Source organism: Barbatula barbatula (assembly GCF_947034865.1).
Source record: "Barbatula barbatula genome assembly, chromosome: 17".
NCBI classification, from domain to species: domain Eukaryota; kingdom Metazoa; phylum Chordata; class Actinopteri; order Cypriniformes; family Nemacheilidae; genus Barbatula; species Barbatula barbatula.
Genome location: NC_136780.1, coordinates 3,759,944 through 3,786,506, shown reverse-complemented (window position 1 = coordinate 3,786,506; position 26,563 = coordinate 3,759,944). Strand labels below are relative to the sequence as shown.

The 26,563-nt window shown below is 38.7% G+C and overlaps 2 protein-coding genes across 4 annotated transcripts; one reads left to right on the top strand and one right to left on the bottom strand.

The window, feature by feature from the left end:
• The first annotated feature begins 298 nt into the window (after nucleotides 1-298).
• Nucleotides 299-13,932, top strand: LOC306906463 (carbohydrate sulfotransferase 11). The gene is made up of 3 exons (XM_079477872.1): nucleotides 299-799; nucleotides 9,662-9,744; nucleotides 10,788-13,932. Exons 1-3 carry the CDS (start codon nucleotides 631-633, stop codon nucleotides 11,631-11,633), a joined length of 1,098 nt encoding a protein of 365 aa, XP_079333998.1. The 5' UTR covers nucleotides 299-630; the 3' UTR covers nucleotides 11,634-13,932.
• Nucleotides 13,933-14,019: 87 nt separating this feature from the next.
• On the bottom strand, nucleotides 14,020-26,273 carry LOC306906188 (solute carrier family 41 member 1). 3 transcript variants are annotated; one of them, XM_079477338.1, is made up of 11 exons: nucleotides 26,212-26,273; nucleotides 24,718-25,029; nucleotides 19,887-19,994; nucleotides 19,713-19,784; nucleotides 19,105-19,249; nucleotides 18,815-18,961; nucleotides 17,019-17,163; nucleotides 16,762-16,841; nucleotides 15,669-15,803; nucleotides 15,403-15,551; nucleotides 14,020-14,620 (listed from the first exon to the last, which is right to left on the bottom strand). In XM_079477338.1, exons 2-11 carry the CDS (start codon nucleotides 25,003-25,005, stop codon nucleotides 14,462-14,464), a joined length of 1,428 nt encoding a protein of 475 aa, XP_079333464.1. In that variant the 5' UTR covers nucleotides 25,006-25,029; nucleotides 26,212-26,273; the 3' UTR covers nucleotides 14,020-14,461. The 3 variants fall into 3 exon arrangements, with proteins under 3 accessions (XP_079333464.1, XP_079333463.1, XP_079333462.1); XM_079477337.1 differs by lacking the exon at nucleotides 26,212-26,273 and adding an exon at nucleotides 25,464-25,597; XM_079477336.1 differs by lacking the exon at nucleotides 26,212-26,273 and adding an exon at nucleotides 25,464-25,570 and having other exon boundaries at nucleotides 24,718-25,072.
• Nucleotides 26,274-26,563: the final 290 nt, after the last annotated feature.

Here is a 26,563-nt window from a genome sequence, read left to right as displayed (position 1 = left end):
TATACTATGAACATAATGTACATGTGGCTATGAACACATAATAAGCAGTAGTTTATTAGACAATTGTCTTATGATTAGACAATTGGACACAAATAAATGTTAACAGTTACTTAAACTCAATGAATCGTTCTTTGGTTTCTGAAAATCGCTGTAATATAAGCATAGCCACACACTAAAGTTGTTTATTTCTCTCACCTGCGCACGCTACGACGAAGCCATACGTTCGGAATCTCCAGAGGCGTTCGGGTGGTGACGTCACAAGCACGCCCACAGGTTCCGCTCAATGCGGGTGAGCTTTACGTCATAGACAAACTTTGATACTGTGCCCTCCATGTTTACGGGAAGTTGAGCGCTACTGACAACAGCAACATGTGACGGAGCAGAAGTCACATACTATCAATGGAGTTTATCTGTAACGTGCGCGAGGGCTCGGGGAGACAGAGTCGCGCCCTTTAAACTTTCTCGGGTGGTTGAAGAATCGCGCAACACCCAGTTTGAAACAAGCGCTCGGTTCTCCGGCGGACGAGCGGGTTGCTTTGGGCGAAAACTTGACTTAGTCACACTGTTCCTACGTTCGGTTCTTTGGATCGTCTGTAGTTTGTTTCGGTCGAAAATGAAGACGGCGTATAGATGCTTTTAGGACCGTTGAGCCCTTCTCGGACCTCCGTCGCCGGGCGAGAGTCGGGCATTGTCCGTTATATCAGAATGATAAAGCGGAAAGCGGGTCGGGTGTTTCTGGCGACGTGCGTCGGGTCCTTTTTTATTCTTATTTTATACTTTCAAAACATCTCAAGATCAGGTGAGTCAAGCAAAAACTCATTCAGAATGAAACACTTGCGTGTAGTTTCCTCTGATCTCTCTAGCAGTCGTGATCTTTTGCTTTTAATGCTTTTAATGTTGCAGGGTTTTGGTAGGCTACAGAAAACCGGCTCATATATTTCATTTCAATGAAAAAGTTGTTTTAGACAGTATGTTTCACACGTGTTTATTTCTGTAGCAGCATCGTATGCGTTCGTGACGACACGTTAATTGAAAGATATACACTTTTGTGGCTCTTCCCACGTCTAGACATCCCAAATAACTACAGAATGGACTTTTAAGGGGAGATTGAGTTGAACTCTAAGCATCATTTGATCACTGCTGTCACACCAGAGTTAAGAAACCGGTCCTGGTTTGAGTTTTAATACATCAGATGAGAAGCTACTTGGCTTTTTTAACAACCACGACGACGGGATTAAAACCCATTATGTGGTAATTTAGTGTCTTTTTTATTACCGACATTTGTCAAGGTAAGTTAAGCAGCACTGTCCAATGTGGACAGGCAGGCCACGTACCCACGGTTCCAGACTTAAAAGGACAGAAGTCTGTCCTCAAGAGTGCACACATGTGGACTTAAGCCTGTTTAGAGCAAGTGAACAAATGGAGGCTGTTCAAACCCACTGGGAACAAAGCAGAGAGTGAGGAAAAGTGCCCCTGGAATGTTTGTAAAACCCCCCTGAGAGAATCTGGGGCATTCCTTTTAAACCCTTCCACGATGCCCACAGTTGCCTCGCCTAGACGGGGCTTTATGCGAGATAAAGGTGAGATTACAGATGAAGGGAGAATTTGAGGTCAGTCGGTATACTTTTTGGCGCAGATTTACATTCATGGCAGTGTAAACTTTTGTTTATGAAAACCACCTGTATATATGTCCTTCTTGTAGGTTATGATTAGATCAAATACTTCATGACAGACAGAGAGAGTCTGGAAAGTGGCAGCTTAGCCCTTTATTTTTTCATTTTGCAAATCAATCCTCTTTCTCTTTGCCCAGAAAAGACACTGCGCCAAGTTCAGATGATACAGCGTGTTTTTGTGAAAGTTGTATTATACAGCCAAGATTTTGATGCCGTCCCTTATCCAATTAAATGCGAAGGACACGTCCTCTGAATATGTGGCCCATTGGTTCTTGCCTAGACTTGTCCATGTGGAGTTCAAGAGCTTTATGGTACGTACTGCTCAAAATTGGTTCAGGAAATGACCCAGAAAGTAAAAGCAGCTAGGGGCAAATAGCTTAACTGCGTCACGTGATCTTTCATTTGTCTCTCTTGATCAGGTGTTTATAAATGTTTTAACACACACATTGAATCGCTCTAAAATTGATTATAGAGGGATCCTACCAAGTTCAGGTTTTAAGATGACTCATGGGTGCCGTTGTGTGCATTATGCTTTGCAAATCTTTCTTGACTCGTTTCTCAGCGTAAGCAAGAATTGTATGCACTAAAGTACACCCGGATCTTCAGCGGTCACAGGGTCACAGATGTCTGACGTGTACCGCACATCAAGAAGACGTGCAGTAAGTTCAGATATGTACAACGGGAGTCAACAATTTGGACGCCTCCAGTATAATGTTCTAACTTTTTAAAGTGTACACATCAAATATATGAAAAAACACAAACTGCTAAATATTTGAGCATCTTCAAAGTAGCCACCCTGTTTTACGGTTTTGAACTTTGCTATCTGTTTACTAACCCATTTGAACAAATGGATGTATTTAGTTATTCAATTAAGACGTTCACACTTTAAGACTAAGCTTCACGGAAGAACGATTTTCATTTTCAAAAGACACGTTTTAGTGAAGTGTGAACTTTTGACTGCCAGTAGAGTGTTGCATAATCGAGGCTTTAAATAATTGCTTTAAAACGACTCTTTTCGACTACCGTGTCATCTTTACAAAAGCCGCTTTGTATCCATCCTTTTGTGTTTGCGCATGCAGAATTTATTCAGGTGTTTGTAATCAAATACACCATAGGAGAGATTTTTGGTTCTTGGTTTCCCCCTTCCTTTCTGCTGATATGCCTCCTTTACCCGAAGTTAAAACTTTAAAGGGTGGCTGGTGAGAAACAGCCAATAAACTTGTAGCGGTATGTCCATGAGAACCATATGAGGCTTCTTCTCTTTTTCTTGGGGGTCAGCGAGTAATCATATTAGCCACAGAACCGTTGTGAAAGCTCCTTTAACCATTTCCAGTAAACTGAAGATTTGTGGTCCTCGGATACATTAGTCACGTCCTTCGACTAAACTGTGGTCAGGTTAGTTCTTGTCGAAATGGGGTTGTCTTCCTCGACTGGAAGAGATTGTGTGTTCGATTGTTGAAACCCAGATTCAACGTATACCAGTGCTGTAAGTCAGTTTTGATAAAAGCAATGTCTCTGTTTCTTAAAATGATTTTTATTGGCATTTAAGTCTCCCAGGATCGTTTCAGACAACTTCCGAAAACGTTTTCGTTCCCGTTTGATGTGTCTGCTGAATGTGCACGACGTGTCACTGCTTATCTGAGCACCGTCAGTTTCTGCAGACGCAGGGCTGCTGACTGCGCCACACGTCACACTTCTCGACTTGTTTGGTTTGACATCTCACCAGCCAGGCGTAGTTTTACTGAGCTCTCTCACAGTTTGATCTGATAAAACGTCATATTCAAGGGTAGTTATAAAACTATGGAAGGCTTTCTTCATCACATCATTTACAGCTACTTTTATGTGAGCTGAAGCTCAACAGTCTGTTTATATCAACTCTCTATGCATCTGGGCTATTCCAAATTTATGCATGTGACTTTTCTGGTCAAAACCAAAAATCTTAGATTTGTGTGAATAAAAATGCGCAAACCAGAAGCAATAATACCCAAAAAATGGAGAAGTGATGGCTCTTTATAGAACATAAAATAGTTACTGTATTTTTATGTGCTCATTTTTGAGAATTATGGACCATTATAGATGAGACAATTTGTAGACTATTTGCTTAAAAAACTTAAAGAGAGACTTGGGTATTTAAGCCACCAAATATTGACATCAGAATGGCAAAAACCTTTGCTAAAAATAGATTATTTCCATCTTAAAGGGTTAGTTCACCCAAAAATTCTGTCATCATTTACTCAACCTCACATTGTTCAGAAAGAAACCTCTATACGTTTAGTTGTTCTGCTAAACACAAAGGAAAATATTAGGAAGAATGTCAGTAACCGAACAGATCTCATCCCCTATTGACTCCCACATTATTTATTTTCCTCGCTCATTTTCCCCACTTTGGCAGTAAATGTGGGATGGGATTTTTGGGTGAACTATCCCTTCAAGGTTGACTTGTAGGTTATCTTGTGTTAGAGATAATGTTGACCAATGAAAAGTTTTTTTTTAATTAAAAGTCAATGCCACAATGCAAAATATAAATGTAAAGGTAAGAAATTGTCACACTTTCATGTATACATACTTAGTTGTGAGCATTAGTTCTGTAAACTACAAGCGTAAAGCACATCTGTAAAACATGAGCTCATCGTTAAGTAGTCATGCAAACCACAAGCGCTCGTACACGGACCAGTCGGAAAACTTTATTAGGACCCTTGCACCAGAAACCCTGAAGCAAAGCCGTCTGTGATCCTGTCACATTACACAATGTCAGAAGTCCGAAGTGGAATTCCTGCATTAATGCAGCCAAGATTTTCCCTTTTTGGTAAATAATTTACATGTCTTCTACCCATTAACACTCTAGTTGTAGTCAAATGTGGTGATGGATTGGATACTACAGGTTTCCATTAACCTTGTTGATTTTGACCACCCAAGTTGCTCTAATCCGAGACTTCATACAGAAACAGATTTGTTGGGAGCAAGTAAAGGTTAGTCTAATGTCTGTTTGATGTTAGATACTATGGGGCAAACATACAAATGATCAGTCAGTCCTTTCAGCCGGTTCTTGCACAAATACGCAAAAGTTTGGTTGTAGCATCATCAGCATTGCTAGGGTTTTGTCCAACCATTACGCTACCCATAAAGTTGCATAACACTGAGAGCTGTTGCATACAAGGCCAAGTTTCCCAGCGGACCTGTTTTATATTTTACGAGGAACTGTACACAGAATGGTTTGATTTATGGTGCTGGTGAAATGTTTGGGCATTGGGAAGGTTCTCACCGACTCTTTCTTCTTTTTGGACTCCCCAGACTCAACTTGAAGTGTAATTTAAGCAAACAGAGATCTGGAGGTCTGATTTAATTAGTTTTATCATGCTAGGTGACTTTATCTGTTTGTTTGATAGCCCAACCTGTCATGAATTTGGATGTCGGCAACGTTCCGAGTAAGCAATGCTTGAGCGTCACAAGTTTGTTGCGTGTTCACTTTATTGGTTTCAGTATGTTTTTATTCACTCTTTAGGACTTGGAAAGGAAAAAGGACCACGTCCTTCTAATAAATACTGCCCAAAGTATAAACAATCACGACTGTTAGTCAGGGATCGGATCGAGTGACTCCCTGAGGAGAAAGTGAGAGTCGGTCTTTCTACACCTTCTCATATCATATACAACCCGCACTACAATTCAACATTTCTTTCTTCTTAAAATGTAATAGTTATGGGAGTAAGCTCATGCTATGAATGGAGAACTGTATAGTTCCACACGCCGTGCCACTCAGAGTGGATGTTACTCTATCCAAATCTCTGATTAAGTACATTCCTCATTCTGTAACGGATTTTGCTTTATGGCATATAAGCCGTTCTACTTTTCCAAAAGTCTTGAGACAAATGAGCGCTTTATGAAAGAACCAATTTCCTTAAAACACTTAAGAGAAAATGAAAACTTGAGCTTGTAAGACCTTCACCAGGAGACCAAATGTCAAATTAATTTAAAACGTAATACTGACATATTCCTGTGAACATAGACAGGCGTCGAGTTTCCAACTAAACTTTTTCTGACTTCTTATTGCAACTTTCACCTATGTATTATGCTATATATGCTTTTTCAGCTATGTATTATGCTATATGTGATTTTTCAGCTATGTATTATGCTATATATGCTTTTTCAGCTATGTATTATGCTATATGTGATTTTTCAGCTATGTATTATGCTATATATGATTTTTAAGCTATGTATTATGCTATATATGATTTTTCAGCTATGTATTATGCTGTATGTGATTTTTCAGCTATATGTGATTTTTCAGCTATGTATTATGCTATATATGCTTTTTCAGCTATGTATTATGCTATATGTGATTTTTCAGCTATGTATTATGCTATATATGATTTTTCAGCTATGTATTATGCTATATATGATTTTTCAGCTATGTATTATGCTATATGTGATTTTTCAGCTATATGTGATTTTTCAGCTATGTATTATGCTATATATGCTTTTTCAGCTATGTATTATGCTATATGTGATTTTTCAGCTATGTATTATGCTATATATGATTTTTAAGCTATGTATTATGCTATATATGATTTTTCAGCTATGTATTATGCTGTATGTGATTTTTGCAAGCCCCTATGCAAAGAGAATTTATTTTCTCTTTTCCTATAGACCACTTTGCAAAATGAAGCACAGAAGCACGTCCGGTTTTGTTTTTATTTATTTTACTTTAAAGTTTTGCATATATAATTAAATCTGAAAGATAAGTTTAACATTTCTTTAGGTTATTAGTGTTCTTTTGGTTGCATTTTGTTGAAATGTTTGTGTAGTGTATGTACTATTGAATAATACAAAAAAGATTGCGCGTTTTCCTATATTGAAAAATGTTAGCCATTGATTAATATATAATAATGCATTCATTCAAATATTGCAGTATATTTGCCGGTACATTCCAATATATTTTTGTTTCGTAAGGGGAGCTTCTTTCGGGAAATGTTTAGTCAAGACTTTACAATATGACAGTGTTTATGCTAATGTACTTTAACTTCTCTTTAGAGCGATCTTTTGTTCTCTTTTTTACTGCATGTAAAGCCTTAGCCTTTATTTATTGTTTTTGCTGACACTGTTTTTATTTACTTTGCATTTATTTTATTGATATATTTTTTAATATTAACAAACTTTCTTGAGCATTTAAATACATTTCCTGTTTTGTTTAAATCATAGCATCCAGGAAGTAAGATGTCTCATGCATAAATATCCATGTGTTGTTTCAAGCATTTCCTGGGAGCTAGTAAATGTCACCAGAGGAATATACTCCCCAAAGCTGATACTTCATTCGTTTAAACGTTATAGAGTATCAAAGCCTAATTATATTTAGACTATAGTGGTGAGAACACCGGCTGTGAAGACAGGCGAGTCAATACATCCTTTAATTTCAGGAGTAAAACGAAAAAAGTTCAAAAGCCACAGCTTTGAACAAAGACTCTCTCTCCCCACGAGCTCCAAGCAGAATTCGATTAGTAAGCGATCAGCTGCGGGACAGCAGGAGGGCTTCCTGCCCCGTTACCTTGCGAACTTTCGATTAAAGCCTGCTGATTTGTGCGATGTCCTCACGAAACCGTCTCAAGCCGGCATAAGTGGCTGCGGGCCCGTGAAGCATTCCAGCAAACAACCTTTGTTTTTTCTGCCGCCGGCCTTGGTTGACTTGAGGAAACTCGCTCATAGTGCATACTAACAAGGTCAAAAAATGGGCCTCTTTGTTGCCCACCTTCGAAAGCTGTTTAGTGCCCTTCGTCACCAGAGTAGTAAATCATTTAGTTGTTTCTGGTGTACTCCGTAATTTTTCTCAGTTTTTCTGGTAATGTTCCTCAAATAAACAGAGTCAAAAGAGGAAATAACTGTCATTCAAGATGTTCTGCGGTTAGACGGCTCGTAACGGTCTCTTCCGCACGGTTTATGACTTCCTCTTAAAATGATTCTCATCTGCAGGAAAGTCTTGCGGAAAACATAGATTTGCAAGGACAGATCTGTTATGCCTGCACATCGGATTGGGGGGTTTCATAGCACTGCCCTTGTTCTTATAATGTTATGTTTTTATTAAGTGGTTTAACGTTTTGGAAAAGATAATAAAGACACTTGAATCAGTCAAATCTTCCAAGGATAGTTGAAGTGGGCGTGTCCTTTTTGTCAATATTACCCGTGATACTGTTACGTCTTCATATCCAAGTTCAATATTTCATCTGAAAATAAGCACTTTCTAAGTTAGTATATATAATTTAGGTTATTTTCCTGGAAAAATAAATATTACTTGTTTGAGTCGTCGTGGCTCAGTGCTAAGGGCTTTGAGCTTTCCTGTAGCTCAGCGGTAAGAGCATTGCGTTTACAATACAATGTATAAATGTATAGGATATTGCAATGTAAGTCGCTTTGGATAAAGCGTCTGCCAAATGCCTAAATGTAAAAATTTCGTGTCAGCATTTGGCTCAACCAATCAGATGAGTTTTGCGTTGTGACTACTTCGGCAAAAGTCAGTTTGGTGTTGCTAGTGTTTGCAGAAATGACATACTCCACTAGATTTCATTATTACAGGTGTTATGGCAATACAGTATAACAGATTATGTGTGGTCTTTCCTTGAATAGCCATAAAGTACCCATAAAAAACATTCTTAAAACAATGTGTATAATGCTGATCTGTGATCCCCGCGGATCGGCACGTCTACGTCTTTTACAAACACCCAAGTCTCCGTTAAGCTCAAGTACTCATAAGGAAACCAATATTCTTCAAAAAGATCTCTTCAGTAAAACGGATAAATAAAATAATGTCAAGTAAAATGACAAAACTCGTATTGCACTGGACATGCTGCCCTTGGCTTTATTGCCTGCTGCGGTCATGTCCTCTTCCTGCATAAAACAACAGCAATGTCAACTAACTGACAATACTAAAGCTTCAGTAAAATAGGGCAAAATGAGTAAAGAGTACATATACTTTTAATAAATGTTGTCAAGTAGAGAATAAAAGTTGCTTAAATCTTTAATACTCAGTAAAACTACAAAGAAACCAGAAAGATACTTAAGTACTGTAACTTATTACACCATTAATAACACCATTACTTTACACCACTTTATATATGTATACACAATGGCTATATATAAAGAGTGGGGAAGTGCTCAGCGCCGCTCAAGTAACACATATCGGTCTGTATATGTACTCAACCCCCTCCCCGTTTCCTTCTTTCCACTATATCATCTGTTTTCTTCGTATGGTTTCTTATATGATCCATTGCACCTACGTATCTTCGTTTTACCAGATCGTCTGTGCTTTCACACACTTGTTCACTTTCAGCTTACCGATTTCCTAGATTGTGCCCTCGTGCTCTTTCGAGCAGTTAAAGGATCCCTTTGACATAGCTGGCACATGTGCAAAACCAATCACTTACGTTTGCAGGCGAGGGCCCCTGCGCAGTGATGAGGGGGTGTATGTGTGTGTCGGGTGGGAAGGGGAGTAAAGGGGGAGATTTACTTGGACTGAAGAGAACACAGTGTTCCTATAGAGAATGTAAATGCAGGGAGGAATTTTATGGCTGATCAGGCAGAGAAAGCTATGTGGTCAGAATAAACAGGTCTTTTATTTGATAGCTTTATATCTTAATAAGAAAGGATAAATGAATAAAGAAAATTGTATCAGTTTCTGATCAAAATTCAAGTAGTGTTGCCCATTTTAACTCAATGGCACGATGCTAGGATGTGTTGGGTGGTTGTTAGGGCGTTGCTACGGTGTTCCAAGTTTTTAGGGTGGTATTGTGTAGAAATTGACAATCTCCGTTGCATGTTTTTTCTACGATGACTGGCATTTGTAAATTAATTTACTTAAATATTATAAAAAAATGATATATTAATAATATATATTTAAAAGAAAATTTTAATATATGTCTATATATCGCACTGTATAAACTCTTACTGTCTTTATTTTGTTTGTTTGCTATTTCTCATCCTTTCTTTTCATGGTGTGTTTGCAGCTTCCGAACAGGTTTTGGTTCAAACCAGTTTCCCAATTAAATCAGGAAGAAGTCCTCTACAAACGCTCCAGGAAAATGATCAGGTATGTACTTAGATCGCTTCGAGAAACTGTTCAGTCAATAAAAAAGGCAAAATACTTTGAAGGCTATTTTGGTGCTTGTCCAAAATAGGGACATGGTGCATTCCTCCGGTGTTGAAGGGACAGATTTGTAACTGCTGGGGAAGTTGAATTACTAAAATAACAACCTCACACATTCCTGCAGCGGCTCACTTCACACACCTTATATTTACACGTACATCATCGTTTTATAAAGATACAAAATTATACTTTACTGATTACAAATTTGCCAACGGATTTTCTGTACTTAACTTAAATTGGCATGTGTAATGTACACAAAAAATATGTTCTGAAAAAAAAGAGATTAGAAATAAGGAAGTGTTTCGTGTTCCTTTAAAGGGGCTCTGTAACAAAAACCTTCCCAATTCAAATTCTGTTGTATTCTTTTCTAAATCAAAGCCATCTGTGAAACGTCCTTTGAGCAAAACGTTTCCCACCCATAACTGCTTTGTGTTTTTTTGGACTTTCTTAAAACAGAGCAACTGTCTTGTCATGTGTCACACGGAGACATTTTGTCTGCATGTGTTACGAAATTTGGTTCCCCTAAATGAAGTTACGAAAATCCTGCATTTGGTTTCAGCCACCAGATTCTGGTGAAAAGATGTTAACCAATTAAAAAAGACTTGTTTTTCTGTGTTTGTTCCATTGCATAATGCACTGAACTGTTATTTCTTCGCTAACATGTTTATGCACCTCTTCGGTGTTCTTTTTTAGTTTGCCTCATTCAAGAAACGATTTATCCACTGATTTATTAATTGTAGATTTTTTGTTATTTGCAAGTTTTCATTTCTTTATCTGCATTGCTTAAAGGGGTAGTTCACCCAAAAAATGAATTATTTCATCATTTACACACCCTCTTGTCGTTCCAAACCTGTTTGAGTTTATTTCTTCTGCAGAACTCAAAAATTTATATTTTGAAGAACGTACATTGACTTCTATTGTATGGACACAAAACCACTGAGACATTTTGAGAGTCAAACTCCTTATCTTGTACTTTTGTCTTTCAGCTGGATCATTCTGTGGTTCAGGCCACTCTACAGGGCCGACGGGAACTCTTGGAGGAAACCTGTCGAACCCACACTCATAAAAGACGCGTGCTCAGCCCAGAGGATCTCCGTCACCTCATAGTGGACGATAAACACAAGTTACTGTACTGCTATGTCCCTAAAGTTGCATGCACAAACTGGAAACGCATGATGATGGTGCTAACAGGCGACGGCCGCTACCGCGAGCCACTTGCCATTCCGGCCAACGAGGCTCACGTAGCGGGCAACCTGCGTTCGCTCTCTGAGTATTCCACAGCCGAGATCAACATGCGCCTTCGCACGTACCTAAAGTTCATCTTTGTGCGTGAGCCTTTCGAAAGACTCGTCTCTGCCTATCGCAACAAGTTCACCCGTAGCTACAACACAGCGTTTCATAAACGCTACGGAACCAAAATCATCCGGAGGCATCGTGCGGACCCCCAGTTCGAGGCTCTGGAAAAAGGCAACGATGTCTCCTTTGAGGAATTTGTGTATTATTTAGTAGACCCACAAACACAGAGAGAGGAACCATTTAATGAACATTGGGAACGGGTTCACTCGCTTTGCCACCCTTGTCTTATTCATTACGACGTGGTAGGCAAATACGAGACGCTTGCGCAGGATTCACGTTACGTGTTGAAGGTAGCAGGTGCAGACGGAGAGGTCAAATTCCCGACTAGCTCCAAAAGCACCAGGACCACGGGAGACATGGCTGCCAAGTTCTTTGACAACATCAGTCCATTTTACCAGAAGAAACTCTTTAACCTTTACCGAATGGACTTCTTACTTTTTAACTACTCTATGCCGGCATACTTGAAGTTGAGTTGAGGTTTTGCACAACATGTTTTGACTGGTGCCCAAACCGACTTTCTTTACACATGAATGTGTCTTGCAAGTGTACGTTGGGGTTTATTTATCACTCCGGAGTGAGCCACCTTTACAGAACATGTAGAGGAAGCCTTGACCGTGGCGTCCATACCCTGACTACCTTAAGGCAAATTCCAGTGCTGTGAATACATTACTGCTGGCATGGGTGTTGAATCCCTTTGGAGTTCACAAAATACTGCCTGTGATTTATTTGGCTTTGTTACAGCTGATGACTGAGTTACAAGTATGTGCCTTTGTCCTTAATGTTGATAAGTGAAGCGGGATTCTTCATCAACAGACAAATGCCGTGAATGTTTCATCACCGAAATTATATTTATGGTATTGTATTGTTTACATAGCGTATTTATTGCTTTGACTCTTGAACTGGAATCAGCAAAGCCTTGACTTTAATCTTGAATCAATACCTATCGCGGCTGATGTCAAAGCTTCCCATATAGCATTCTGCGTATACGATTTCACAACATTACGCCACACAGTTCACACAGAACATATTATCCAAATCTAAAGCTAAATAAGTGTCAAATCTTTTTTTTAAACTGGGTTAAGATAGCAGTGTCAAGGAAATGAAATAAAGGGATGAATTGAGACTCCTCTTTTAGTCGTGAACTAGCCTGGGCTTTCCACGTTTGCTAGTTTAAATCTTCTGGAATGAAACATTCTCAGAGTCACCCCTTTATTTAGCATGCGTCGGGCTGGGTAAACAGTGCATAGCTGTGGTTGGGAAAGGTAGACCCTCATCACTGCGCCTCTTGTTGAGTTATGGATGCAGGGATAGGTGCAAACTACCCACTGGGCATTGCAGGTCAAACATCAGTAGGGTCTTGGAAAGAATCACTTGTCTTATGAATCTTTAATAAGAGTTGAAGTGCAATAAAGGGTACCAGCTTCTGGTTTGTGAACAATACTTTGTGAAAATGCTATCCCTCCTTTAAAACTATTAAATGTTTAGTTTTTAATAAGAGGCCTTATGTGCAAGGGCATTATTGCAGTGGTTCCTAACCCTGTTCCTGGAGGCACCCCAATGGATACTGGATGTTTTATCAAACAAAGCATATTTAACTCCTTCATTTAAATATGAAAATATTTCATATTTATTTTTATATTTAATTAGAAGAGTACTCCAAAACCTTTTTTAGCAGACAAGACAGACATTCACAATGTTGTTTTTTGGGGAACCTCCAAGAACAGGGTTTGGAAAGTCTTTGCTATACGGTCGAGTTCTGCTTTTATTTGAGCATTTGCATAAAAACTGTCTGACCGAATGAAATGTTTTTGTTGTGTGTTAACACTTGTTTAATTAAAGGTGACGTGTAAATACCGTCATTGCCAGCACCAAACAAAATTGTAAAAATAAGTTGTTGTTTCAAGCAGTATTTAACTCCAAACTCATGTTGTTGGTTGGACCAATGTTGTTATGTCTGTGCAGTATTATTTGTCGGCTCAGGAATGAATCATTTAATTGCAATAGTTACTTTTCAAGGGTGACTTATTTTTACAAATGAAATCTGATGAGAAAGAGATAAGCATAAGAATATCTGGCTAATATCCGGCCGACAGATAAACAGGAATTGCCTTGGGTTATATTCATAGTCTGGTGCACAGCGGGTACCTTGTGTGCAACATTGCATAACCTTTTCAGAATGTTGTGTTGGAAACGATTTCTAGTGTATCAGTTAGTCATAATATTGCGTTGATGTCTTCCATTCAAATACTGCCACAGGGATTTATTCATTCATGCATCTAAATATCTGTTTATAAAGTTTCAATGGGCAACCTGAAGAAACAATATACTTCCAGATTTGAAGGGTACAAGACTCTTGTCTTAGTTATTTGAAGCTGATTTGAAATGTATGAATGTATTCTGGCAGTTTGAGTCATATGAAATAACTGTGAGCTTGAACCAGGTAAACCGTTGTTTGTGTGGAAACAAACCGTACTTGCCCCCTGTGATGTAACCAACAGTTTGCACCTGTTTTGAAAGCTTGTGGTAATGTCCTGCATAACTGTGAATGCTAATGAGCGCTGGTCGGCAAGGAATCTTGCATTAAGAGGTGAAGAAACCCATTTTCAGTTGTATTTCAACAAAGAGTGACCATCATGAGGTTTTGTTAGATTCATTTCAAATGTCATGAAACAAATGTCATGCCACAACAAAGTGTGGAGGAAATGATGTGAATAACTTTGATTCAGCCTCGGAGTGACGCTATGTCTTGAATAAAACTGCCACATTTTCATTGTTGTTGTGCTACGTTCATTCGAATGAAACAACTAGTTGTTCAAGAGATGATTTTAAGCATGTTTGAGGAAAAAATCAGAACGCATAAAAAATATTCGTGTATCCGTATATTCGTGTCATATTTAGTAAAAATATCCATCAGCATGTTTAAACTTGTGTGCATTTAGTAAGTCAGCAATAAACTCCAGAAACACCATCGCCCAGAATCCCTCTGGGTCTTTACATCTTGTAAACTTCAAATTTAATTTAAACATGGCACTTTACATGGTGTGATGTCCATACCTAAAGTTACAGAAGCTCTAAACATACAGGTGATCTGAAAGCAGCATCCAAGCAAAAGGACAACGCACTTAAATATCAAGTGTAACTAATATGGACTGCTTCCTGTCAGTTTTCAGTCAATCCTGTTAGCACAGTAAAGTTCATACTCTTCTTTCTTCAAAGTCACTGCAGCCAGCCTGGGCAACAGGGGCCCCAAAGATAGCACGAGTCCATGGTGATGAAGGAGGCGAGCGTCTTACAGACCAAGCCCCTAGACTAACATGACCAGACGGAAACACAAGGCAAGGAAACCAGTACCTAACAGATCTCCCAACGCAGTCAGGTATGGGATAGAGAAGTTATCCGGGTCCAGGCCTTTCCTCCACATTAAACGTACAATTAAGTCAGCTGTATAAATAAGGATCCCAACCTATGAGGACAAAACAAGATTTATATTATTTCACAAGCAGTTTCTGTTAATTGTATTAGAGCATATCATAACAAATGCATTCACTATTTGCGTAAAGATTTTGTTAAATGAGATTGTACATGTGTTCATGGACACGTTCATAATCATTATCAACCACTTTTTAGATTCTTTAAACATTTGTTTTAGCCTTTAATCATCTTTTAATATCAAAACCTGAAAAATGCCTTTGTTAGCAACATTTTCAAGGATCTCCAAGAGGATTAAGTAACACTATAGGATAATATGATGCACGTTTCACATTCATTGATTCACGATGAACATATTTCACATTTCATTAGAAAAAAATGAATTGATTATTTAAAAAATTGTCTCCAAAACTACTGACTTCAATAAAAATGTTCAATGTAAAAATGTGAAGTGAATTATTTTGATTATATTATATAATTATATAGATTTGTATATGTCAATACATTTTGCAGAAGTCATGCCCCTGCTAAAAAACAATAAAACCCATTAGAAACCATTACTATAACTTTAGCTTTTTCAATTAAAACCATAACAAATATTTTTGTAGTGTGTTTTGGGCATTTTTCCAATAGGATTTATCTGCCAGATAACACCCCACCAATATAATCCATCACATATCAGTACACACCATTACTGATTCCATTATAACAAATACAATTCCCATTACAACCACAACCATTACTTTTTCTATTGCATTTTGGGCAATTTTTGCAAAGGTAGGATTAAACACGTATTTGTAAAACAGACGCTCTTACCTGAAGCAGAGCAGCACTCAGGTAACAGCAGATGAAGGCGGGAGTGATGGCAGTGTGACCTCCTTGAAGCATATTAATGGCAAAGAGAAACAGGAGATGACCGGGGACCACCAGCAAGAACAGAACCCGAGCCGATTTTGAGTTAACTCCTGAAGACACAGAAGTTCCATATTCAATCATCTCAAATGATTAAGAATAATCCAAATGACTCAATTCATCTCAAACACGCGAAGGAAAGAGATGATTTAGTCTCAAAGTGACCTAACCGGAGGAGAAAAATGTGACGCAGGGGTTGGGCCAGTGCTGTCTCATCATATAGGGCAAAACTCCAGGTAGGCTCCGGAAATGAAGATAAGTTGAGATGCGACTGGCTTGGATGGCCACCAGATTTCCTCCCACACCTGAGAATAAAGACGGAAGAATTTCACACCGGTCCAATAATTACACCATTACAAGTCTCAAATTCTCCTCAGAAAACAAATAGAAGTACGCATGTGACAGGCATTGGTCCAGGGCAAGTATGCAAGCTGACTTAAATATGCATTTTTCAACATATTCCACTACCATCAGAGTATTATGTGCACAATTAATAGCTTTTCCACGTTTTAACTTGAGCTCAGGCTGACAGCCTGAATGCAGGAGAGAATTCCTTCATGACAATATCAAAACCAATACTGAAGTGTTGAATTGGTCTTCTTGAATCATAGCCACCTAGTGTTCCTGATTAAGGGAAGTTGTAGCCGGACTAAGCTGGAAATATGGTCAGACCTGTTCCAGATTTAGCGGTCTGAAAAGTTTCAAGCTGAGATCAGGGGTTTTTACTCTTAAAACTGGATAAGAGTCTTTAAAGGATGGTGCGATTTTAAATCGAGGTATTGCTTTAAGGGACACAATACGATTGGTGCACATGTGCAGCTGGATAGAAATGGGACCCGAGAAGGGAAATCTAAACCAGACTTCTAAAGTTCACAAATCTCCATTAATGATAATTTATGAAAAACCAAACAAATTCAACCTCTCACAGTCTCAGCTGGGGTTTCCAGCTCGGCTATTTAAACTCCCATTAAAATACTTGAGTTCTTTTATGTAAGATAGAAATTTGCGAAGAGATCCAGCGCCCTTGATTTATTGTGATGCTTTGGCATGAAACTGGTTTTATTTCGTACACTTTAAGTCCACGAGTACTTTAAACTGTGGAGAATGAGAGATGAAATCCATTCTGCTAAGATGAGGGAAGAAGAGAAAAAAGCCTTAAATTAAGCAAATAAACGTCATTTTTATTATAAACTTGGGAATACGTAGTTTATCAAAAGGGATTCGTGAATATGAAAGGAATGAGAATGTAAATAACAGACTCACCGTTAATGACTGGCGTGAAGACCGCCATGCCCTCGAAGTTTGGATCGCTCACGGTCTTATCAAGAATGAGACCACCGAAACTTTAATTGAAAAGATGTTAATTCAGTCAATCGTGAATGGCTTACTTAGCGTTTTGTTTGCATACGACACTGGATATAAAACAGTATTCATTTAAAACATTTTTAAATCTATAACAAAGTATATACCATATGAATGTGATTATTATGAAAAGCGTGTATTTGTATCTGTGTTTGTACCTGCTGATGGACATGGCCACTATAACAGGCTGCCAGCCCGACTTTAGAACCTCTTTGATCTGTGGACTCCGTCTGGCGATGAGCACCCACAAGGGGATGAGCAGAAGAAAGAACCCACACACCAGCGGGGACAAATACCACACATCTACACACACAAACAAATGATTTTTATTACACTCATGCCACATGCCAGCCCCAGCAACACAGACTTTACACGAACACCATTTAGGTTTTATCTTGTATTATTTAGGCAAACCCAGGTTGGTAGAAACTCTATAGTAACAAGTCCTTCAGTGCACCAGTCATAAACATTGTGTATATAACAACTTTCCAAACGTAAGGTTTCCCAGTTCTCTATCTTTGATATGCAGCTTTTAATGTGCACAGATAAAAGTCTACATAGTTCAAACGTAATATTTGAGCATATTGCTGCTGCCCTCTTCTGTTGCCTTAGTGTAACAACTGTAAAGCTGCTTTGCTTTAAATTTACTGTAAACCGATTTGTCTCCATGCAACATGTGAAAAGCACATCTCAAAAAATTTAAATCATAGGCTTCCCAATGTTTTTTCATAAGTGTGTACATAAAATAAGTGCAAATACCATCCTACCTAATTATCTGAATCTAAAGCACTGACCAATGTACACTTGTATGTAGTAAATACAAAACAAAACACAAGCATGTTATGTCCCAAACCTCATATGTCCACATTCGCTGTTTTTCAGGAAATGTAAAAAACAGTACTTTTTTTAATGATTAAAAGGAGGTACATGCTTTTTCGCACATTCGGACTTCTTTACACTATTAAACGTGCTGGCTTCTCATGCTTTACATTGTCAACTTGTCAAAAAACTAGTTGAAGGTATGACGTAGTATTTCTGTGCTCGATTCACTCCGCCAGGGTTCGTACAGGCTTCGGAAAGTTTTGTTTCAAACATGGATTCCCATTTAGTAACGAAGGTTCTTAGTCCCTTATTGGACAATACTCCTGGAAAAGTATGCCCACGCGTCAACCAGGCAACGTGAGAAAGAGCACTCCCATCAATTCACTTCACTCGGCTGATGGACGTTAAGCTGTGTTTGCTTGTTCACTGCATTTCGGTGATGAATGCTTTATAAACAGTGGATATAATGCTGGATTTGGAGATCGTTTGAAACTGAAAGATGGCGCAGTCCCAATGCTTAAAGATGCCGGGCATGAACCGCACGAGGTAAGTCAAACTAAGTCATATGTCTGTGTTTTGTAGGCAATCGGCGTGCACGTGCATAATATTAACAACACAAACTTATAGTGAATCATTACGATGATGTATTGTGTGCTCGTGCTGTAGTTCCGCCCCTCCTGCACACCTCCAGGGACTCGTACAGCTGTCTCCGTCTTTTATAAATTTGATCAAACTAAGTACTCTTCGAAGGTACGAAGTGTGCAATACTACTACAGAATAGGTCCTTACGATTAATATGAGATTGGAAGAAACTGCGCATGCTACCTCATCTTTAAATCCTTGTTGACAAGCACTTTTTAATACATTTTATTATTAGATATTTGCAAAACCCAATGACAAACATAAAGGGTGAATAATTTATACAAAATGTATACTTTGTATTAAATAAATTCACAAAATATGGAGATACGAGGTAGATACAGCAGCGATATGTAATATAAATTAAGTATTACAATTTGAGTAGCAAATATGAATGTTTATTTGCATTATATGAAGCAATTTTGATCCTAAAAGTAGAATCGATTGGGTTATATAACAGTCAAGATGACCTCATGAGCACATGGTCTCTCACCTCTGTATTGGAACAGCGTGCTGCTCACTCCGGCCAGCAGAGAAAGTGTGATAAGATCGCCCAGACTGGCTGCTATCGGTGTGGCCACGTTATCAGGGTTGATGCCCACCTTCCTGGAACCAATGATCACACCAACCATCACCAGACCTGAAAAGAGAGAGCAAGACCAGCAAAACCCATTATTGTATTTTAAGGGTCAAAATAACAAACAGTGTATATAGAGTATGGAGAAAATACTTTTTATTTACTATGCAAACAATGAAGATTTCAAGTGATAAAGAGTGGCGAACCTAAAGACAGCGCAGCCACAAACGCGGTGGTGACGCTGCTAGCACACAGCACAGCCGCCTGGTCCAGCTCCAGACCACCTCTGGACACAGCACCCAGCGCCACAGCCGCGAGTGCCGCCAGAAAGCCCACCACAGTGGCTTGAACCTGTAGAAGAGAACACAGGCTCATGAGCTCATCAGAGCCTGATATCATCCTCCTTCATTTATAATATAAAGATATAAAGAGTTCTCATTGATATTCAAGAGACAGTTTTTCAGCGTGAAGTCTCATAATTGCTTATATTAGACTACATTTAGTCTATGTGTGTAATGTATATTTGAAGGGTTTCTATACCAAATTATAACAAAATTTGTTTTCCAGTACTATATTTTAAAGGGATAGTTCACCAAAACATCAAACTTCCCTCTGATGTCATTGAAAATCTGTACGACTTTGTTTTTTATGTAGAACACAAAAGAAGATATTTTGTGGAGAATTGGTAACAAAATCCAATTGCCCCCGTTGGGACACAAACGGGGGCAGTTGTATGGACACAATTGTATGGACACATTTCATTGAACAAATGTTCAGATACTGAGCATTAAAAGTTTGTGTGACTCGCACCCACCTGAATAAGGGCAAGATTACATGTAACCATCATCCATTTCTGTTTGGGGTCGTCCATTTGCCCAGTGTTAGCCTGTACCAGAAAAAACATATTTGTTTTAGACAAAGTTACATAGATAACCAGTAATTCACATACAGTCATGCATTAACAAGCTGTTTGTTTGATTTTACATACAGCAGTAGAGAGACGAGATGCTAGAGTCATCTCCAGGTTTCCCTTCAGCCCGACCAGAGCAGGTACCAGGATGAAGACTTCTGTGATCACCTTAAACACGTCCCAATGCTGTAACACACGTGCAGATAAGTGCGTTAAAACTTCATGTTGTGCTGTTTTTCCATTGTGCTGAGCTTGAACCAGTGCATCAATTTCAGACACAAAACATCATAGAGGCACAGCTTAGAGGAACAGCTTGTACTCGTATTTGGCACCGACGTGACTGTTCTCCTTCCAAACATACGATTGTACTACAAAACATCACAAGGGGCTATTTCATAAATACTTTCAAGAAATGTCTGGCTCACAGTTTACTCCAAAATCAAAAAGAACATAGAAGATTTAAGCATTTTCTGGATTAAAATCAACCTTTACATTTGCCAAAACGTGCCGTACTTAATCCACAATACCATTTTATTGTGAAACACTGTACTGCACATTCTGACATGTAATATCGTCCTTGATTCTGATCATCTATTTCCTTACGTACACAGCCTGAGAATTTCATGTACCGTAGATATTTTGCAGAAGATGTTGACAGACATCTAGAATCAATGCTAATGTCACAACCCATCACAGTCTGAATGTTCTGAACACAAATCTGAGCTCTTCATCATCTTCTGAAAACCACAAAAGAATAAAGATAAGTTCAATTATGTGTCTAGTCATCAGCAAATTCATAAGCCATCGTGAAATGCTCAAACTATGACAAAAACCTTGAAGTGACTCGCTGAAAATGAATGGCTTCTTGATGTCGTGCCATATTTAGTACGTGTCAGTCAACGAGTTAAGCACTCCCCACTCAAGTGTTTAAAAATAACAGCATGTTTAAAAGAACAGAGAAGAGACTGGTGCCAGCCAGCCAGGGACCGATATTTTTACCACACATGCGGTCAAAGCAGGGCTGTCCAGGGAACTCGCCCATTTCTGCTGCTCTCTCTCAGCCTTCTAGAAACAAGAGAGGTTATTCTCTTGCTTCTAACTCAGCCGCCCCCCATTAGAGTTCAATAAATAGACACAAAACAAAGTCCGTGCCAACCGTGTAAAAAACCTGGAAGACTTTACAGCAGAGCTTTCCAAACTTCAGAGAGGCCCCCCTAAAACAAACCTCATGAGTGACAAAGTCGTCCAACAGCAATGTGAAAGACTGACAGCATGACAAGACGTGAAAACTGTCACATAAAAAAATATTTTGAAAGTTTTGACCTGTTTTCATTTTCTGCAAATTCATGCAAATAGAAACAATATTTTCATATTTTCTTTAATATCCTAATATTTGATTTGAAATTTGAGAGGAATATGGTTAGCAGTTTACAGATTGAAACCAAAGCGATTATTTTACCTAAATATATACCCATACATAATAAATTCAGAAAAACTGAAAATCATATTGAAATGGCCTTTAAATTTTTTCTGCGGCTCTATATATATATATATATATATAGTTTGTGAGGGTTTAAAGATAATTATGTGCACTCTCAAAGAAAAATATTTACTATAGTAATTTGTAGTCCAATTTCTTGATATTGTTGTTTTTTAACCTTACTATAGTAAATATTAAAGTATACTTCAGTAAATACAATTTCTAGTTATACAGTACCAGTCATTTTATTTAAGAACAGTATATATTATAAATATATATACGGTATATAATACAGTATACTACAATTTACTATAGTAAATACTATAATATACAACTACAGTATTTTGTCTTGTGGGCTACCTAAAAAAGTTGCTCTTCATATTCTGGTGAAGGTAAGATGATAATAAATATTACTATTTATAATTATATCATGGCTCGTTGGAATGCTTGATTCTGATTGGCCAGTGGAGTCATTTGCAGGTACATTTTTCCCAGATAACAACTTCTCAAAACTATTAATACACAGTAACCCGGAAGTTTTATTTAATGGGTAGAAAAAAGTCTTCTGACACCCCTGTGCACTTTGTAAGTTTTACCAATAATAAAGATGAGAAATGAGAATACTCTGATAAAAGAAGTTTAGACAGAGTTCAATAATACATACAACAAAATAAACCAATGCTGGTTTAAAATCGCTCATACTTGAACAATATCCATGACGATACCGGCCACCACCATCCCCAGACCACCCAGCAGGTACGGCAGCAAGACCTGAGCCATGATGACATACGAGCTCTCCGGCAGGAAGCCATGAGCCGAGCGTGTGAGTTTGCAGGTGAAACCTCTGAGCTTCTTTCCCTGATAACAGAGCTCCAGTTCCAACTGTGTGACCACCATCTCCGTTACCCCATTCCACGCCAGTGAGCGAACGCAAGCGGTTTCAATGAGGTGCTTCTGGGTCCCTGGAATGCTCAACACCCTTTTGCTTGGCTAGACGTTCCTTTCATAATGACTAAAGGTCAGAAGAACATAAGCACACCAACAGACAGATAATACGAGGTAACTGAGTTTTACGTCAAATATTCTCAGCAAAACAGGATGTCTCTAAGATTAAAAAGTAGATTAGTATTTTGTTACTTCAAGAAACTGTGCTGATGCACCCATGAGGCCATCATCCTCATTTTTAAGGTGAAGATCCTTAATCTTTCTTGTCAATGTGTTCTCCAAACGACAACATCTCCAGCACTTTTTTAACCTGAACAGCTTCTTGAGATCTGACTTTTAAAGCAATCCTCAACCAGGTTGTTGTCCGTGAGATCTACGACCTCCAGAATATGTTTGCGTGGGGTCCCCAATTTGTCCCGGCAAATAATACTGTTCGGCTTCACTTCCAGTCTCCAACTGTCTTTAAAAGCCACTTCATCAACAGGTCCAGAACATGACAGAAACACAAGTTGAAGGCGCTTTTTTTCACTTCTTCCTGTGGGCAGTCCTCGTTGGTGCATCAGGCCTGGCCGTTTGATCTGATCATTGTTTCTCTCCTATAATGTCTTGCGTCTGTCCCCATCCTACCGCTCTGTCTCCCTCTTCCTGTCTGCATATGCCTCCTCTGACGTAGCACTGAACTCTTTCTTATCAGTCTTATCAGCTGTAAATGAGCCGAGCGCTCGCCAGCCCGAGAGGGGAAGTGGCAAGGCAGAGACAGATCGTGAGAGAGAGAGAACAAGTGTGTGTATGTGAAACAAAGACAGAATAAGAGCCCACAGGGTTGTAAAAGCACCGTTGTTCGATTGCTCATTGGCGTAACGGTTGCCAGGACATAGAGAGCGAGAGGAACGATTCAGCTCGAGGAGAACTGCTCGGTCTTGAGCGACACAATGACACAGCAAAACCACATCCTTTATAAACCTACTACCTATGTGTGATCTGCACGACTGGCAGGACATTACTGGATCTCTGAATTAGAAATCTGTTCAACTATTTTTAGGAACAGAATAAAAATCTAACTGTGATATGTTTTGAAGTGAATTCGCAGTAGGCCACATTGGCCATATAGTGTATTGTATAATACCGCATATGTCTGAAAGTGACAATCACATTTTATTTCAACAAACCGATTCCCATTGCGTATTCCAAATGTTTCACTTGGATACTACGTCACCTTACGGAAAGGAAGATAGTCGCTTCTTCTGTTTGATGCCGACTTTAAATATTTGGGGCTAAAACTAAGTAAATGAGTCATTTTGAGAATGTTAAGTCAGTTTTTCTTTAACTGGGAACCCCAAGATGGATCCAGAGGGCCATATTTTGTGGTATTTTATGAAATATAGAAAATTATCATAAGATGCAATCAAACAAGACCACCAACTCCAGCATTGAATAACTGAATATGGTTTTGGTTTAATAAAAATTCTAAGTTTAAGATCATAAAGCGATGCACGCTAGAGGCCTTACAGTGAAAACATTTGAGAACCACTGTATTGAGTTAAAGATTCGTTTTTTATCATAATTTTATATGTTTTAATATTTATATATTTAATATAAGGGGTAGTTTACCCGAAAGAAATTCTGCCATCATTTATTAACCTTCATGACGTTCAAAACCTGTATTTGACTTTTCTTCTGCAGAGGACAAATGAAGATATTTGAGAAATGTATTTTTTGTCTATACAATAAAAGTCAATAGGGGCCAAAGTTGTTTAGTTACTGTAAAACATTCTTCAAAATAACTTTTTTTTGTTCTGCAGAAAAAAGAAAGTCACACAGGTTAGGAAGGACAGTACTTTTACATGAACTATAATAAAAAACATACAGTATGTGGACTAGTTTCATGATTATTGGTTAACTTGTTAGATCAGGTTGACTACTGTTAGTCTATAATACTGCTCGGTGGTTAAATTCCACTCTCTCCTGGAAAAATGATCTCATTCATTTTACTCACACTCTGTGTCACTAACTGTGGGCCATAAATATCACCATCTGACTCACTTGATAATGAAAACAGACATATTAGTTGCCAGAACCAGCGAGAAACTGAAAAACACGAACACCAAGATCGGTAGCAACCATTATAACACTTTTATTAATGTTTATATTTATCTGACCACGTTGTGCCTGTTGGGCCATTGTGGTACCTAAATGATCATATTGAAAGTACACTACTTTTGGTACAGAGAAAATAATTTGTTTAAGTACTATTATAATAACTGTATGTTTTTGGCAGATGCTTTTACGCAAACCAACTTACAGTGCATTACAGTGTGTTCAGACCCATGCCCTCTGCTCTACCAAGTGAACTACAGGAACACACGGCATATAAGACTGATTTAAACATAATACAATACAGACAAAGATGGGAAACGAGATCGCAATAAAACAAGTCAACAGATAAAACATCCATAAAAAAACCCAAAAGGAAAGTGGTCTCACCTGAATGCTGTCCAGTACCATGCCGGCCATCACCATCCCCATCCCAGCCAGCAGGTAGGGGAACAGCACCTGCAGACAGATAGAGACGGCGGATTCATCTTCTATCTTCGCCTGGGCCGTTTTGGGCTTCTCCTCCACAATCTTCTTGGGTGGTGTGGTAGGAGCGGGTAAGAGCAGGTCATTTTGGTCATCTAGACTACTCGTCCGATCCAGGCCACTCTTCCCTTTACCCTTCTTGGACTTTTTGCGGCCCCCTCCTTTCCTTTGTCGGACTTCGTCTGCTGGCATGCTGGAGTCTCCGTTCCACTGCCTCTGAGCCATAGAAAATCCGACACATGGTACAGCATTATATTCACTGTAGTGAATGAATGGTAAATGTGTGGTTACTATGGTATTACTGTAATAAAACCACTGTTCATTTTCATATGGGGAGACTATGTTTTTTATACTACATGTAAGCGTATTAACCGAACTACCACGAGACATCAACAGGAAGTCCGATCATGCTAATGATGTTTACAATTCATATCTTGATAACACGTTGCCATGACAATCTCAAGCCATGCATTACTGGCTATATCACCGATGCATGCTTTAAAGCTTTTTTAACAAATACAAATATCATTTTAAATCCACGATATAAATAAACAACAATGCAAATTGTTGATTATAATAATGGACGATACATTGATCATCACACGCGTGCTCCACATCAACAATAAAAGGTCTAGTACAAAACAGCCTACCGTCTCAAATTAGACGTTGGTTTGTGTATATATTCGTGATATTACATCATATATCGCGAACGATATCGCCATTATTCACTGTACTGGAGGTATATAACTTCCTACATGGGAAGCGGGTCCGCCAATCATACTACAAAGACGGCAGGACTCATGAATATTGATTAACCACGTGACCTGACGCTCTCGAAAGGCTACGAATCTCGGAAAGCTACGAGCTTAATTAATATTCATGAGCAGATTCGTCATTTCGTACTTATTAATGTTACATATATTTTATGAAGTACATATATTGCTTAATGTACACATACCAAAACATACATTTATATGAAAGTACGTCACGTTTACAACAGGCATGAAATGCAGTTAGGATCGTAACATATTTTTAAAGATTAGTTTGACGAACTAACAGGGTTTTGATCTACACTTCGGACTAATGGTAATAGATAAACATTTGTAATATGCCTACAGTTACTATATGTCCCGCCTGATAATTAATGTAACTTAAATTATTTTAAAGGTTGGATATGCAAATGTTACTGCCATGTATGTGGTTCATTGCAGCTGCCCATGCATCTAACCTCCAAAGGTCAATGTTGCACACCAGGCAGAGTGAAAGTATGAATTATTCATATATGGGGATATAACAAGCACATAAACGTATAGATCCCAGCATATTCAAAATCCTGCTTTACTGTAAGTAACAGGTGTAGCATTCATTCGTCATGCAGATCCAACACATACGTCTTACCTATTACAGTGGCCCAAAGCGAAGGAAAGATCGGTTTAAACCGCATAAATCTTGAGGATACCAAGAATAACCACGTGAGGTGGGATTGGAGTAGTCACAGATGGGGGGGAGCGTGTCTTAAATTTCATCCTGCTGGCAGTTTAAAGCACTCCCCTCCTGTCTGACCTCATCTGCCACTGAGAAGATAGTGTTGACAGGGAAACCCACCACTCCATTCCCTTCAAAGAACATCCAATTAAACTCTTTCCATTCACATATCACAGTCACTTTACCGCTGGTAAATTGGAAATGAAAGCGCTCGTGACAACCGGGTTTGTACAGGTTTTAGACCTCATTTGTTAGTGGAATTATG